This window comes from Propithecus coquereli, unplaced genomic scaffold, assembly GCF_000956105.1.
Source record: "Propithecus coquereli isolate 6110/MARCELLA unplaced genomic scaffold, Pcoq_1.0 Scaffold57, whole genome shotgun sequence".
Classification (NCBI taxonomy): domain Eukaryota; kingdom Metazoa; phylum Chordata; class Mammalia; order Primates; family Indriidae; genus Propithecus; species Propithecus coquereli.
Window position 1 is genome coordinate 4,769,992 of NW_012151618.1, and position 17,479 is coordinate 4,787,470.

Here is a 17,479-nt window from a genome sequence, read left to right on the forward strand (position 1 = left end):
GCTATTATTTTATATGTACTGACCTTCTTGGGTGAAGAACAAAATCCTTAAATGTATATGGTCTCTCCATTCTTGGATTTTCTGTCTAGAATAAAACAGTGGATTTTCAAGATACATCCATAACACCAAAAACATGTACTTTTCAAGAACATTCGTGAACTATGCTAAGGCATAATGGAAGTTAGAAATGAGAAAAAAGCAGCTCTAGTTTATTAAAGGTTACAATTAGTAACTTGACAGTACTTTTACTTTGCTGCACAACAGGAATTACAGCCAGCATCACAACTCGGTCTGCAACTAACTAGCTGAGCAGGGAGGTTGTGGAGCCAAAAGGAGAGTAGAAGAGAAGAAGTGGAAACACAGTACATAGTGGTTAGGATGTTGGCACCCCAAAAGAATATGGAATATGTACATGTCAGCAGGTTGGCTTGGTTAGAGCATAGAGACAATTCTAGGAGAACAAACAAGTAAATAACCTGGAAAGTAACACTGGGTTAAATATATTGTTGAAAGCTTATGATCTCTAAAGACTGTAGAAAGCCAATAAACAAAAGCCTTATTTAAAAGTATTTTTTCTCTTTTAAAAAGTTCAACAGTGCTTTGTCTGTTTTCATTATACTTCTCTGCTGTTTTGCATTGCTAACTATTCATTCTGTCTTGAAACTCTTTCCTTAAATTCTTGTGGCACTGTTTCTTTTCCTGTCTCACTTGTTTGTCTCTCTCTTCTCCCTTGATCCACCCACACTGACTGGGCTTCGGCAGTTGGCCCTCTGCTCTCCTCTCTCTTATCTGGAGAGAGGAGAGATTGTCAGAGATTCTGCTGTTACCTGGACAGTGATGACCCTCAGTCGTTCTAGTCCCTTTTCCCTACATAATTCATTTTTATGTCCCTGTCACCTGTCCACTTTAAACCTTCATTTTTCCTATTTTCTACTGAAATTCAGTATGTCCAAAAATAAATTTCCTATATTTCAAAACATCTTTCCTCCTCCCTTTTCGACATGAGATGCCACCCTTATCTTCTAAGTTTAACTTGTATCATCTTTATTTTTTGTTTATTTTTTCAACCTCCATGTCAGACACTTGATCCAATAATGTTTTATTCTGAAATGTTTCCTGAATCTATTTTCCTCCATTGCTACACGCGTAGTCCAGATTCTCAGTGTTTTCTGTTTACATCATTGTAAACTATCTCAGTTTCCTTCTGTGAGCCTAGGCTAGCCACACTCTGGTTATTCAGCAGAAGATTTCCCAAGTGATCTTCCTTGCACAATGCTTTCATAATGCCAACAAATTTCAGTGGCTATTTCTCACTGGGGTTCATGTAAGGAAATCTTAAAGAGCAAACTGAAATGGAAAACTGAGATGAGTTTTTAGAAAATAATATGCTTGAGAAATAAAAGCAGCATATATTTAATAAATTGAATATTTATATTAACTATATTGTGTATATGTAAATATTTATTAAATTAAAAAGAATAAACACAAAAAGCAAAATCATGGACACCTTTACTAACCGGTAATGGATAAAGTGGAACATCTACTTGACCGAGGAAATCATCTCTTGTCTATAAAAGAAAGAAGAAAAAAGAAAATTAGTAATATGTTCAATTCCTTTAGAAGATTTTGATGAGACAGTGCCATCATTCACAAAAAATATGTAAGCTTTTTGTTTAATCCTATGCAGCATCAATGGAAAAATCAATGGAAAATAAAAAAGTAATATGGTACAGTTTCTGGTAATGGCAGATTAGCATATATCAGATTAATCCTTCAGATAATAATTATATACTCTGACAAAATATAAAAACAACTATTTTGAAAGCACAATAGAGTGACCAAAACCAAGCAGAAAATGGAGGGAAGTCAATCCTTGCAAAAAGAGATTGCGCCGAGTAGGAGTCAGTATATATCTTTTCCCCTGGCAGTCATCCACAGTCCATATGGTGTGGAGCGTTTAGAACTTAAGCAGAAATCTGCAATATCACTGGCTTGGGGAGTCAGAAGACCTAGTTTGGGGATAACAGCCTTTCTGGCCAGTGAGGAGAAAAAACCCACAAAGGAAGAAGCCATAAGGGTCCCTCCAAATCTATATGGAAACTCTACCCAAATCCCTAGTTTAACCCTCAGTTGCACAAGTGAAAGACAACTGCTGGAAGGCTGAAAGGATTAAGTATACCGTTCAGTTGATGTTCACCAAGGTGGAAGATAGAATTTGGAGTTCAGCTAAATTATTCGAAAACAAATCAACACTCTTCAGGGAAAGATAACAAAATTCATCGTCTCTGTTATGTACTATGTACATTGTCCAATATACAATGGAAAATTATTAGACATGCAAATAAATAGGAAAATATGACCCAGTAGCAAGAGAAAAAGTAATTAATAGAAACCAACTACGAGATGACCCAGATCTTGAAATAAGCAGAGAAATGAAAACAGCTATTATAAAGATATTCAAGGACTTAAAAGAAAAATTAGGTCGTCATGAACGAACAGATGAAGAATCTCAGCAGTGAAATGGAAACTATAAAAATAAATCAAATGTACATTTTAGAGCTAAAAAATGATAATATATGAAATAAAAATCAGTGGATGGGTTTAATATGTGCTTGAAGATGACTGGAGAAAAGTTTCATGAACTTGACGATACATCAACAGAATTTGTCCTATATGAAAAATAAAGAAGACTTGGAGAAAAATTTTGAGCAGTCTCATATACATGTAACTGGAGTCCCAGAAAGGGGGGTGATAGGGCAGAAAAATAAAAACAGCCAACATTTTTCCACATTTGGAAAAACACAAGCTTAAACTAAGTCAATGAACTGAAGCAGGATAAATATAAAGAAAACATGGGTAGACACATTATTAAATGCCGACAACAAAAGACAAAGAGAAAATCATGAAAGCAGCAGATGAAACCACACATTACACACAAAGGAACAAATGGATGGCTGACTTCTCGTCAAAAACAATGGAAGCCAGAAGACAACTGAATAATGTCTATTAAGTGCTGAAAGAAAAAATTACCTAAAATTCTGTATCTAGCAAAAATATCCATCAAAAAGGAAAGGAAAATAAAGAGAATTTTGGATAAATGAAGTTAAGATAATTTGTTATCAGCAGACAAATTGCTGGCATTACAAGATATGCTAGAGGAAGTTATTCAATAGGCTGAGGATAAGTGGTACCAGATGGAAATTCAGATCTAAAGGGAGGAAGGAGGAGCATCAAAAATGGTAAATGGGTGGGTAAATTTTTTTTTTTTTTTACAAAACACCTTCTCAGACACTGAAACAACAAATTGTTATTTACAGAAATTATATCCCTACATTATGGTTTTATAACATATGTGATATAATACAAATGACAACATGCACAAAAGACAGGTGGAGTAAATGAATCTATATTGTTGTAAGACTCTTACATTTCATATGAAGTGCTATGACTGATATATGTTAATCATTAATTGATGTCAGAGCTAAAAAGCCAAGGGAAGAATTAAAATGAAATATCACAAAATCGTTAACTAATCCAAAATAAGGCAGGAAAAGAGAAACAGAGACACAAAGAACAAGACGAACAGAAATAAATCCCACTTTTTAAGAACTAAACCCAACCAGATAAATTATGACAACTAAATATTCCAGTTAAAGATGGAGACTGTCAAACTGAATAAAGATGCATGACCTAACTATATGTTGCTTACAAAAGACACCTATCATTATTATTATCTAAAAATATTTTTATTAAATCTTTTTTCATTTTCTCACTTTTCATTTTAAAATGATTTCATATTTATAAAAAATTACAAAAATCATGCTAAGAATTCTCATATACTTCTCACCTAGCTACCCCACATGTTAATATCTTACATGTCCATAGTATAATGATCAAAACCAGAAATACTATTAAATAATATACAGACCTTACTCACATTTTACCAATTGTCCCACTAATTTTAGTCCAGGATCCAATTCAGAATCACACGTTGCATTTAATTGTCCTGTCTCCTTAGTTTCTTTTAATATAGAAAGTACCTTAGTCTTTCTTTGTTTTTCATAATCTGCACATTTCTGAAGAGTACTGGCTATAGAACATCCCTCAATAGGGGTTTGTCTAATATTTGTTCATGGTTGAATTTAGATTATGCATTTTTTGGCAAGAATATCATAAAAGTGATGATTGTGACTGGGCAAGATGGCACAGGCCTGTAGCCCTAGCTACTTAGGAGGCTGAGGCAGGAGGATTGTTTGAGCCCAGGAGTATGAGGCTGCAGTGAGCTAGGATCGTGCCTTTGCATTCCAGCCTGGGTGACGGAGTGAGACCCTATCTCCAAAAACAAAAAAAAGTGATGTTTGTGCCCTCAGTGCATCATATCAGGAGGCATATGATGCCAACTTGTCCCATTACTGATGATATTAACTATGACCATCTGGTTAAGGTGCTGTCTGCCACGTTTCTCTTCTTAATATTTTCCTCCTTGTAATTAATAGTATCTGGTGGGAAAATACTTCAAGGCTGTGTAAACATCCCATTTCTTATCACACTTTTGCCCATAAACTTTAGCATTCATTGATGATTCTTGCCTGTAACAATTATTACTGTGGTGCTTGCCAAATGGTGACTTTCTATTTCTACCATTTCCATCATTCCTTTTACATTAATTAATTTGAGTTCTGCGGAAATAAAGAACTTTCCCCTTCCCCCCATTTATATAGTCAATTACTTATTTATATTAGCACGGACACACTGAAATTTATCTTATGAGATATAATCCATTCCTGTCACTTACTTTGTTATTTAAATTGTCCCAGGTCTGGTCATTGGGAGTCACTTCCAGCTATTCCTTGTATATTTTTGATATGTCCTCATTATTTTCCGAGCACTTCTTTACTTTCTGGTGCCACAAGATGTTCCAAGTTCAGCTTATGTTTTCCCTATCCCTGCCCTACAATCAGTCATTTCTCCAAAGAACCCTGATAAATTTTACTGGAGAATGGTATTTAGATACCAAGATCTGGCTTCAAGGTGATCATTGCCTCTAGGCTCAAGAGATGAACTTTAAATACACATACATAGATAAATTTAAATCAAAGGTATGAAAGAAGATACATCAAGTATATGGCAAGTATAAGAAACCAGGAGTGACTATAATAATATCAGACAAATTAGACTCCATGATAAGGAGTACAGCCCCAAGTAAAAAAGGACATTTCATTATAATAAAGGGGTCATTTCATAAAGAATTCCTATAAATCAAAAATATGAATCAATAACAAAGAGAAAAACTACCCAATTAAAATGGATGTAAAGCTTGAACAGATATTTCAAACAAGAAGATAAATGAACAGTCAATAGTACATGAAAAGATGCTAACCACTATTAGTCATCAGGGAAATGCAAATTAAAATCATAATGCAGTACCACTTTGAACTCTCAAGAATAGCTAAAATCAAAAAGTCTCACAATAACTCATATTGGTCAGAATGTGGAGCAATCAGAACTCTTACTGTATGACCAAGAAATTGTATTCCTCACTGTTTTCCCAAGAAAAATAAAAACAAATATCCACTAAAGTACTTGTTCAAGAATGTTTATAGAATTCCATTCACAATATCCCAAACTGGAAACAACTCAAATGTCCTTTAGCAGTATATGCGTTTAATAGAATTACTCAGCAATGAAAAGAAATGGACTGATACACAAAACAACATAGATGAATCTCAAAGAAAAGTTTAAGGAAAAAAAGAAGACATAAAACAGTACATGCTATCTGATTCCATCTACATGAATTAGAGAAGAAACGAAACAGGGAGACTGGAAGAGCAGATGACAGCAGAGAGAGAAATGAGGGAGTAAGTGAAAGTCCTAATACTAAACCGTAAGTACCCTCCCCACTCAGATGCCTTTTTCACTTGGCTCCTAGAATACTGGCAGACAAATACACTCTTCCTGGGAAAGAAGGTTCCTGTATGGAACAACTTACCAACCCAATGGAAAAAACCCTATAGATATTGAAACCTGGAAGTCTTCCAATAAAATGACTAATTCTCTCTGCTCACCCCAAAGTGACGTCCACTAGTTAATAGCTGCCCATGAATAAAAATCTTCCAATAAATATTGGAATATTATATATTATGGAGAGTCAAGACTACTTCTTAAAATCTCTTAACTTACACATCTTTTTTACAGCTTCAGTCTCCATTGGAGAGGCAGTGCTGGTCACTGAAAGAAAGAAACATATTCCATCCTGTCTCTCTTAGACATCATCTGTTTTTATTGCACCATGTTCCTTGTTCATTGGTTGTCTTTGTGAACAAAAGTATAGAACGAAAATCCCACATAGTGAGAATTTCCTTGTCTCAAGTATCTCTGGTATATAAAAACACAATTAAAATATTTGTTGCAACATGTTGTCTTCCTTCTTTAAAGCAAATGGTCTCAAATGAGTTTCTTCTATCTAAAATGAAATGATCCCAAACAACTGTGTTTTCAATATCGGAAGAATGAACAAAGTTTCCAAACTAAAAATCAATATGCATGGTCTGAGAAGGAGACAGAGAATGTGAAACCGGGAACTATCCTGGCAAGTCTGGGACATATGGTTGCTACAAATATAGGACAATTAGAGGTTCTTTTTCCATTTACAAAGGAAAAGGAATAGTTTTAAACTCATTCCTATGAAAGCAAGAAAGTCTGTGATGTTCATTAATATTTCCCTAGCCAACCAATATTGTTCCAAATTCTGAATATCAAGCATTTCTTTGCAAGAGTTATTTCCTATATTTGAAGTGTAATGCAGCCTACTTCATAAAACAAATTTGCATTTGGTAAAATATAAGTAATTTAAGAATGCCTGAAAATCTGAAAAAGAATTTAGAACACCAGGTGATTTTAAACATGACCATCTGTACTGGGCACAGTTTAGTCAGTAAATAATACTTTTTCTAATATTCTAATGATATTAATTTCAGTTTCTTAAAACAATTTTTAGAACATGAAAAAAGTCAAATTGCTGCTTTTGTAAACATTTCAATTAGAACTATAGATGCTCTAATTTTAGGAGGACAAACTATTATCGACTGTGATAAGGATAAATAGTGGCTGAATGTTCTGCTTTAAGAGAATCCAACGCAACAAAAAGCAGAATTTTAAAAACAGTTAAGTTAAAGTGTCACAGCTTTGCAGAATACTTTGCTTTTAAAAAGAGTTTACATTAAGTCTGAGTTACAAATAATATCCCAAGGTAAATCTATTGTATAAAAAATTATTAAAGGAAGAATCACGTCTTCACGCCCAGAACTCAACAATATAGCCAACGTTTTCTGCTGTAATACCAAACTTTTTGTTTCAATCATGCTTTTTAATCAGTAAAAATGAATTTTACACATGGACATTAAATACAATATAGTTTATGGTTTTTTAGTTTTCCGACTTAGCTAGCTGTTTTCTAACCAAGATGATTTTTAAAAACTAATTTTAAAACATAAGTAACATATACACAGGGTACGAAATTAAAAAGGAAACAAAAGGGTTCCTAGCCTCCTAGTCCTTGCAAAAGGCAATAGCTGTTATTCTTGTGTTTCAGTATCCCTTCAGAGTTTTCTTTGATATATTGTTATGCATCAACATTGTTTCTAATACTTTATCCAAATATAAAGTATATATACAGATCCTTTACCTTTTTAATGGTTCTATGGCATGCCATTATATGGAATAACAAAATTTATTTAACTAGTTTCCTATTGGCAGACATTTAGATTGTTTCTAATCTTTTGTCATTACAATGTCTCAGTCAATAAACTGGTATTTATCATTTTGCATTTATAGCCAAGATAATTTTTATTTTGTGCAAATAATAAAGACTAAAGTAAACTAATCTGAAATAGAAACAGATCTCAATGACAGATTGGCTGCTACAGAAGGAAACATTTTTCTGAGTGAGCCAAAAAGCATATATAAGTTTAAGCTACCTTTTTTCAAAGATAAGATCAAGATCAAAGATTCAAGATCAAGAGGCTTGCATTTGTATTAATGTTTTAATTATTGCTAATAACTATCATTTTCATAGAGCTGTATGCAAATCCTTTATGTGCAAATGTCATGATTTCTCTGTATAGATCATCTAATTCTCAATAAAAAAAAAAGAATTGGAACAGATGGTAAGAAAAGAAATTGAATAAACATATAGCCATTATTAATCATATTACTTAAATTAAGCTAAGAGATCAAGACATATTTCAGAGATCATAAAAGACCAGAGTTAGAAATTCTGAAGCTGAAACACTAAAACTGAAATTATCTAAGAACCTCTTTGTTTAAGGTGGACTTTAAACTTTCATTCTTCTAAAAGGTTAAATGTTTTCTTGATTTGGACACATAAGAAGTAGATATTTTGGGGGCCAGGTGCAGTGGCTCAAGCCTATAATCCTAGCACTCTGGAGGCCGAGGCAGGAGGATTGCTTGAGGCCAGGAGTTTGAGACCTGAGCAAGAGCGAACCGCCCCCCCAATATCTTCTAAAAATAAAAAAATTAGCTGGGTGCTGTGGCACACGCCTGTAGTCCCAGTTACTCAGGAGGCTGAGGCAAGAGGATTGCTTGAGTGCACAAGTTTGAGGTTGCAGTGAACTATGATGACACCACTGCACTCTACCTGGGGTGACAGAGCGAGACTTTGTCTCAAAAAAAAAAAAAAAGTAGATATTTTAACAAAGAGGATATTCACACATGTGAATCTCTAAGAAAAATAAGCAGAACTCATATAAATGGATCATATGTAGTCTTTTTAAAATAAAGTAACTATATATTTTCTGCTTGCAGATTTTATAAAAACCATTATTTTAAATGAACATCCTGGCCAAGCATGGTGGTTCACACCAGTAATCCCAGCACTTTGGGAGACCAAGGTGGGAGGATTGCTTGAGCCCAGGAGTTCAAGATCAGCCTGGGCAACGTAGTGAGATTTTTGTCTTTAAAAAAAAAAAAAAATTGGCCAGCCATAGTGGCATGCATGTCTAGCTACTTAGGAGGCTCAGGGGGGAGGATTGCTTGAGCCCAGGAGCTGGAGGTTGCAGTGAGCTATGAATATACCACTGTACTCCACTCCAATTTGGGCAACAGAGCAAAACCCTGTCTTTAAATAAATAAATGAACATATTTCCTCTCTAAATCCAATCCATACTACATGGACTCATACTACATACTAGATATAGACAGATAGAAAAAAGGATTATTAAAACTATTATAAATTTAACTTAACTGTTTTCTAAGGTAAGCCAATTTTATTAAATCAAACTGCATTTGTACAGCTTCTGCTTTCCTACTTATTGACTTGCTGTATACTATGACCTGCTTATTTTAAACATTTTTCTAGAAGTTCAAGATTTACTGATTCAATCTTTTTAGTATGCCAAGGGTGAAATGGCATTAGATAAATGGTTTAATCTGATGTGTGCTATAAAATCATAGTGGTATGTAAACTGGGTATCTTTGCATAAAGTGACATTCAATGTCCCAAGCTTGTGATTTGCTCAGCCTCCAGTCTATCTGGTAGAACTGACTATAAGACACAAACTGTACAGTCAGCCCTCTCTATCCACAGGTTTTTGCACCTGTGTATTCAACCAATCAGGGACTGAAAATATTTGAAAAAAAAAAGAAAAATGATACAAAAAATACAGTACAGAAACTATTTATATAATATAGGTTATGTGCAAATAGTATACCATTTTATTTAAGGGACTTGAGCATTGCCAATTTTGTTAGCTGCAGGGGACCTGGGACCAATCCCCCCTCTCCCCAGCAGTACCAAGAGATGACTGTATTTTGTTCTTTGACAATAGCTTCATACTACTTGAAAATTCTACAACCCTTAGCAATCCTCACATCTTTAAAGAGATTTTTACATAATCAACTGGGGGTGGGAGTCAGGAGAGACCACTCTCTAAATCAGTTCCAGTTTGAGTTATCTTCCTCTGAATTTCAGTTTCTTTGGAGTTCTCCACTTTTTAATTATCACAGACTTGTGAAAACAGATGATATTTACCTTGACAAGTTTATCTTCACAGGCTTTAAAGTTTCATTTGTAATCTGCTGGGAGGATTTAAAAATATAAACCGTTTTTTGATGTGCTACAGAAAAAAAAGAATCTGAAGCAGAGAAGAGATAACAGGAATCAGAGGTTGTGTTGTATCGAATATGAAAAGGACTTTGTAATTATTTTCAAAGTTAAAATTTAATATATCCAACACTTTTAGAGGCACTTTTATTATGTAAGTTCCTAAACTAGGTGACTATAAACGGTGAGAAAAAGGTTTTGCATTTATTTCAACTTTCCCTCCACCTCTAAAAAGGGGAGGGGCTCATCTCACTGTTTCAAATTGATATTTCTAAACAAAGGCAAACGACAGGACTGTGTAAAGTTATAATTTAACCAGGAAACACCCACAACTAAATAACTGATAAAATGGATAAAGCTTTTCCTTTCAGAAAGAAAAGTATTCAACTCTTGATTGAAAACAGTCACAGAATTCACACTTCTGAGCTCTAATAAATTACATTAATTTTTTCTTTCTAGAAATGTCTGCCAAACTACTAAGGAAAGGAAAAGGTAAACTTTTGAAGGGATAGAAGCTAATATTCTCTGGAGAATTATCTCTGCAGTTTAAATGAGAAACTAAATTCGTAGATGGCTGCCACTGTTGCAGAAGATACAGTGACTTCAATTCTAAGAAACCAAAGAGTGGAGCTGTACAGAACCTCAGATATTTAATTTAAAAACAAGCAACTTTGAAAAGATGAACTTTAAAATGGCTAAACGGAAAACCATCACTTGAAGTGGATAAACGGAAGCTGTAATAGCTGAGAAAGGTAGCCTGGAAGCTTCTGCTTCCAACCTAATCTAGAGTTGCAAGATTCAGGTTGAACCTGAGTGAGTGTCAGAATCACCTGGTAGGCTTTTTAAAGACATATCACTGGGCTCCATCGCCAGAATTTCTGATTCATTAAATCTGGGATGGGGCCTGAGAATTTGCCGTTCTTGCAAGTTCTCACCTTGAGAACCATAACTTTATTCAATTCTTGGAGAAAAACCAGGAAGAGTGAACAATGATTGTTCACAACTGAGAAATAAGCAGGACATCTAAATGTGGTCATGTAATTGGGATACACTCGGTTAAACCAAGGTAAAAAGTTTATTTCCTGCAGGACTTTAAGAAGTTAGATTTACCAGTGTGCACTGTGATACTCCAAGATATAGCACGTGGCATTAGACAAACTTATTTGTCAATGGGATAAGTTTTATATGAGATATCTTGTAGACTGGTGAGGAACACATTTCAAAAATACTGGTCCAGAGGAAAAGCCATACATTTCTTAGCCTGGGATTCTAGGCCCTCTGCGTTTGTTTTTCCAATCCACCTTGCAGCCTTACTTGTTAATATAAGCCTCCCTAATAGCTGAAAAAAATCCTATATTTTGCCCTCTCAAAAGCACTCTGCACCCTCTTCCTGGAAAGTTTCTCCCTCATCTCTGCCTGTATAAATGCTATCTGCCTATGAGGCCTAGCTCAATGCCACTTTAATGAAAATTTTCCCGATGAGACTAAATTGCTAATTTCCTATTCTGTAATTCTCTTTCACCTTATACCTATTTTAACATCTGTATTATAGTTCTCTTCCACTCCAACTACATGGTAAATTCCTTGAGGTCAACAAATGTTAGTGACAGGCTTCGATAGCCAGGCTCTCTGTGCTAAGTGTGAAAGGATGTTTCTGGTATCATGGAGCCTATAGTCTGGCATAGTTAATAAACATGCACATATAACTAAATCATGTGTAAAAACTGTAAAGGAAAAGCACAAAATTCCATGGATGTATATAGGAGAGGGAGGAAGGAAAACTTTTATTGTTTGTTATATCCCAATGTGTCTTGTCTTTATAGATATTTAATACCGAGAGACACATTCTAAATTAGTTTTTTTTTTTTAAAAAGTGAAATGGCATGACTTAATGGTGCTGTATCGTCTCTGTCTCAATTAATCCCTCCTTTGTAAAAACTAGCTTTTTGGACTCGAGGAAGAAAATAGTAATGGACTGGCATTGTGCAAATAAATCAGGAATTGTGACAGGAGATGCTCCAATATCAGAAGTAGATGGTATCAGATTTCGCTTGACTTTTCAGGCACTAGATTTTTAAGTCCCATTCGCCCATTTCCAGAGGGTTAGTATGTTCAACAGAGTTGGAGCAATAATTGTAAGTGTTAAATGACCTGCTCAAATCCCTGCAGTCTGACTGCCTTCTTCAACCTGGCCTTGACTTTAGCTTTCTGCCACTAGTTTGATAACTGGTAATGTCTGGGCTCCACACTGGATTATTGATTCCCTGCCCATGTTTCTCACAGCTCTGACTATGTCTTATGTTCCCAGATCGTTTCTTGGCTTTCCTGCTGCAGGGACTGACTTATGTTTTCTTCAAGTTGTGGGAAACTGTCTTCCTTACAGAGTGGCCCAAGCTTTCCCCTACACACTTGTCCCCAGCTGTTCCTGCCCTCTCCTGCCCTCTAGTGGCCATGAGCCACACCCCCCATCCTTGGCATATGGAATCCACCACTTGGAATCTGCACAGAGTTGGTCAAGTTTGACAGATTAGAATTTTTTACACAAATGTTTGTTGTTCAAGTTCTACAATATTACAATCCTAATCTTCTACTGATACTACCCCAAATTAGTAATACATCCATGAGAGGTGAAATCCACAACTCAAGTGGATTTAGATTCAGATAAAACTACCCCATTTAATAGTTTAAATATAAGAATGTTTAAACAATGTTTAAAAGGAAGGTTAAAAACAATTCCTAAGTTTTTCCACATGGTGAAAGGCCCAGCAACATACTTCGCATATAGGAAGTCATTATTTAGCTCATCATTAGGTTGTTAAATTTATTGCTCCAGATTGCAGTTATAGTCATCTTTAAAGGTTATTCAATCTGAAATTTATAAACTACTGAACTTCATACTAAATTTTTTTTCTGTGTATTAAACAGCACTAGCATTAGTGGATGTGGAGAACACTGTCAATAATTCAGGATTTATCAAAGCTGAAGCTATTCAACTCTTTGATCCTTCTTTAATAATTTCAAACTATCTTATCTATATGTTCTTTGTCTTCCTTGCCTAGATTGCCCCATCAAAACATTGAGATAATGTCTTCTACTCTTTTATATTTCACAACAAAAGACACTGTAAAAGCAAAATATGTTTGTTATATTTTCAATAGTCATTTCCCTAATCATCAACAAATAATATTAAGCACAAACGATACACAGTAATCTATGAAAACAAAGATTTAACCTCAGTGCAAAGAACACAAGTGTGTATAAAGATTGTACATAAGGCCAAAGAATATTTCTAAACAAACAAAATGATTCTTCTCCTTCTCCTTCTCTCTCCCTCTCTCTCTCTCTTTTTTTTTTTTTTTTTTGAGACAGAGTCTCACTCTCTTGCCTGAGGCGAGTGCCATGGCGTCATCCTAACTCACAGCAACCTCAAACTCCTGGGCTCAAGCAATCCTACTGCCTCAGCCTCCCAAGTAGCTGGGACTACAGGCATGCGCCACCATGCCCGGCTAATTTTTTCTATATATATTTTTAGTTGTCCAATTAATTTCTTTCTATTTTTGGTAGAGACGGGGTCTCGCTCTTGCTCAGGCTGGTCTCGAACTCCTGAGCTCAGAACGATCCACCCGCCTCGGCCTCCCAGAGAGCTAGGATTACAGGTGTGAGCCACCGCGCCCGGCCTCTCTCTCTCTTTTTTGTAAACCTTGGTACAAGACTACTTTAGGTAGTGGTAGAAAAAAATGTTTTCTCTAACAATTTTTACCTTTTGAAATGAATAACTTATTCTCAGTTTTTTTTTAAAAAGTCAGAATTAGAAATTGATTATTCTTATAATTTGATTACCTGGTTTTCTGATCAAATGTAAGTTTAGCTGATCTAGAAACAGCTTTTAAAATTTGCCCCAGGGTCAGAAACTCATGTAATTTTTACTGAAAAATATAATGTATCAATGAAAACAGGAAAAAAGAAAAAAAGAAGGGAAGTGGGTTACTGTTGTTTAAGAAAATAAGAACTCAATGGATCCCTTTAAAACCGACATTTTTCTTGCTTAACATTAAGGCAGGTACCAGTGGAGAAAAATAAGGCTATTGGGATGCGGCTCCACTCCTTCGGCCACAAGCACCAAATACTGCAGCTTTAGGCGCCTTCCTCCATACACTGGAGCATTGTCAAACTTGCAGGAGTATCAGTGCTTTGTGGCTGCAAACCTAATGTTCTAGAGGAATCCTGTCCGATAGAGCTTTCTGCAATTATGGCAATGTTCTGTATCTGTGCTGTCCAATGCAGCTGCCACTAATCACACGTAGCTATTGAGCACTTGAAATGTGTCTAGTACAAAGCAGGTTCTGAATATTAAATCTGATTTAAATTAATTTAAATCTCAATGGCCACATGTGGCTACGGCTACTATATTGGCCAGTGGAGTTTTAGGAAATTTTTAAGTAAAACAGTACTTTCTGGCTTTAAGATTTTATTCTTAGTTCTTGCCATCTTTGGGATTCAGACACGTCCCCAGGGCTGACTGATTCCCCACCACCATGTATTCAGAACCACAACTCCACTTTTTTCTTTTTTTAACTAGGTTGGCTCATCCTACCTAAGGAAAGGTTGAGATAAGCTTTTTTAGGATGCTTCGGGGAAAGAACCCATCCTAAGGAAAGGAGAGAGGACCACACCCCAGTGGGACACAGCAGTGCCCCAAAGTGACAATGATCCCGTACTGCATGTCCCTGGAAATACGGCTTGACAGGACTGGATTTGTCAAGAACGCGTCGGCGCCATCCTTTGGGAACCCAGAAATACTGAAGAGTATGTTATAGCTGCTTGGGATCTTGTGTGAACAGAAGGGCTAAGTCAGTCAAATTTGAGTTAAAATTGTTATTTTGTCTCCACTGGTCCCTTCAGGCTGCTGAGGTTTGGGAAACTTAAATTGTATGTAGTGAGTAAACAGATTTGACTGGCTTGTTTCAGAATTATGGTAACAGTATAATATATTTCGGCGATTTTACCACCTGTCTGATAATATTTACAAATAATACTCCAGAGTAATATCCACATTAACTTTAGAAGGCTAAAAAAAATCCTAAAAGCCAAATGCATAATTACTTTCAGTAAAGGGAAGGAGAGCTATAAGAAAGCTTTTTAAAAACCCCATCAGACTGACAAAATTGGGTTGCTTAAACGAATCATATAAAATTGAGTTTTTATGTATGTTCCAAAGAGAGTAACTATATAAATATAAAACCATAATAGCTGAATTACTTTGCTTTTACCCTATCAACAATGGCCAACTAAACATTTCAATATAAAAATAAATGGGCACACTAGGATATGTTTCCTTTTGTAAATGTAATCTTTTGTTTAAAACGTAAAACAAAAACAGATGATAGCTAGAAGATGATTCGATTCCTAAAGATCAAGAATAAAATAAAAACCAAGTTATAATAGTGGCTTTTACAAAATAAGGTGTTTATTTTAATGTCTTCACGTATAATAGACTCATTTAAACGAAAACAATGCCATTAATGAAAACTGTGGTATCTTAACTACTGGGATATCTGGAATTCTTTATAGACTGAAGAGAAAAAAAATCTACCATTTTATGGTTGGAAGCTGATTTTATCAATGACATAAGATCATCTCCATGAGTCACTATTTTCAATGAGAGATAAAAACCAGAAGAGTTATTTAGCTTTAGAACTATCAATAATTGCATATCCTATGTGTGGCTTGTGGCCCACATCCAGGACTTTCTAGCTGCTAGTTATCTCCTGTTAATTTGCTGTCTAATTCTTATTTATTTCTGTCTTCCTTTAGTACATCTTGTCTTGATATAGTTTTGTCTACATGAATATATATGTAATCAAAATTTGTGAGTATAAGTAAAAAGAATTGTGCCTTTAAGATTTAATAAGGCTTTAGAAAACCTGTATTCCTTTGAAAATATAATAAAATAGGAAATTTAGGAAACTTCACAGAGTTGTTTTATGAACTGGAAATTTTAAATCTGTTTGGGAAATAGTTGGTGCTCATTAAAAAGTAGCTATCATTATCTACCTTATATTGTTGTGGGAATATCTGAGGGCACACTGTAAACTGTAAAGTGCCACGATATATAACATAATAATTGTTTTATGTATGTACAAACAGAATCATGTATGCAATTAAGAATCCAAGTTTACAGTTCAGTAATAGGAAATGCATGAAAAGAACATATTATTAAAAAGTCATGCAAAAATATACAGACTACAAATCTGGGGAAGCACTTCTTCTTAAGACTCTAAAGCAAAGATCATGGTACATTGATTAAGACCTGAAGAAGCTGTAAGAGGAATTGATACAACTACTTAAACACAGAGTACATTTTCACCTCTGCCCAGGAATGAGGAAAGTAGTATCCCAGATGTTTGAACCCTAAATGCAGTGTGGTGATTAAGGCAGAGAGATAAGGTGTGCTTAGGTGATAAATTCCAAGTCTGAACTTGTACCTCTTAGTTTTAGGTTTCAAAGGAAAAACCTCAATTATACTGAAAACAAATATATTATCAAAAGTTATCTGATTAAAAAAGCAGAAAATCCTATGGCAAGTAATTGACATGCTCAGCCCCAAAGTGACGTGAACATCATAAAATAGATGAAGAATTACATAGACAAAAGTCAAAGGAGGCTGTACCCATCTTGAGCTTTGTCAATAAGAAAATGACCTAGATGACTTAGAGATAGATACAGTCAAAATAGCTTAGAATTATTGTCAATTTTGTTAAGTGTTATAGCTGCATAGTGGCTTTATAGGTAAAAAGTACCTATCCATCACAGATGCATTGTGAAGTATTTGAGTAAAATATGATGTATAAGATTTTTTTTAAAAAAAGTTTCCAAAAAAAAAGAAGAAAGGAGATGGATGAAATGATTGACAAAATGTTGATTTTTTTTTTTTTTTGAAATTGAGTGAGGTACACATGGGGTTCATTGCATTACTCTATTTTTGTCTGCATTTGAAATTTTCCATAATAAAAGGTTTTAAAATATTTGAAAAAGAAGAATAGGTATCTTATAATGAAGTAGGTAGTTTACAACATTTATTGAAGAAAAAGAACATGACGATGAAATTCAAAGTGTTACAGGAGGTAAAACACACACTATATGTTATTTAATCAATAACATTCATCAGAAAGAACAAAGTAATTATAAGTCTTGTTGGGTCACAGATCATAAGAAAAGAAAAAGAAATAATTGAAAGAAAAATTGGTTCTCTAGTAACATGTTAAAGAATAACATCTAAACTTAGTTTTCACTCAACAATGGGAATAAAAAAGAACATGATCTAGACTATATGTTCTTCAGAATATAAAAATTATTCAT

General features: G+C 34.7%; 1 protein-coding gene across 5 annotated transcripts in view; it reads right to left on the reverse strand.

Annotated features, from left to right (window-relative positions):
• NEDD4 (neural precursor cell expressed, developmentally down-regulated 4, E3 ubiquitin protein ligase) overlaps window positions 1-17,479 on the reverse strand; it is a 77,158-nt gene that overhangs the window by 36,712 nt on the left and 22,967 nt on the right. For 3 of the 5 annotated variants that reach the window (XM_012658099.1, XM_012658097.1, XM_012658095.1), the window contains exons 2-3: window positions 1,518-1,568; window positions 24-85 (exon numbers count right to left, since the gene is read on the reverse strand). The exons of 1 other annotated variant lie outside the window; for it this stretch is intronic. In XM_012658099.1, the coding sequence (XP_012513553.1) occupies window positions 24-70 (47 nt within the window). In that variant the 5' untranslated portion in view covers window positions 71-85; window positions 1,518-1,568. The remainder of the gene's footprint in view (window positions 1-23; window positions 86-1,517; window positions 1,569-17,479) is intronic. One more of the 5 variants, XM_012658096.1, reaches the window with a different exon arrangement.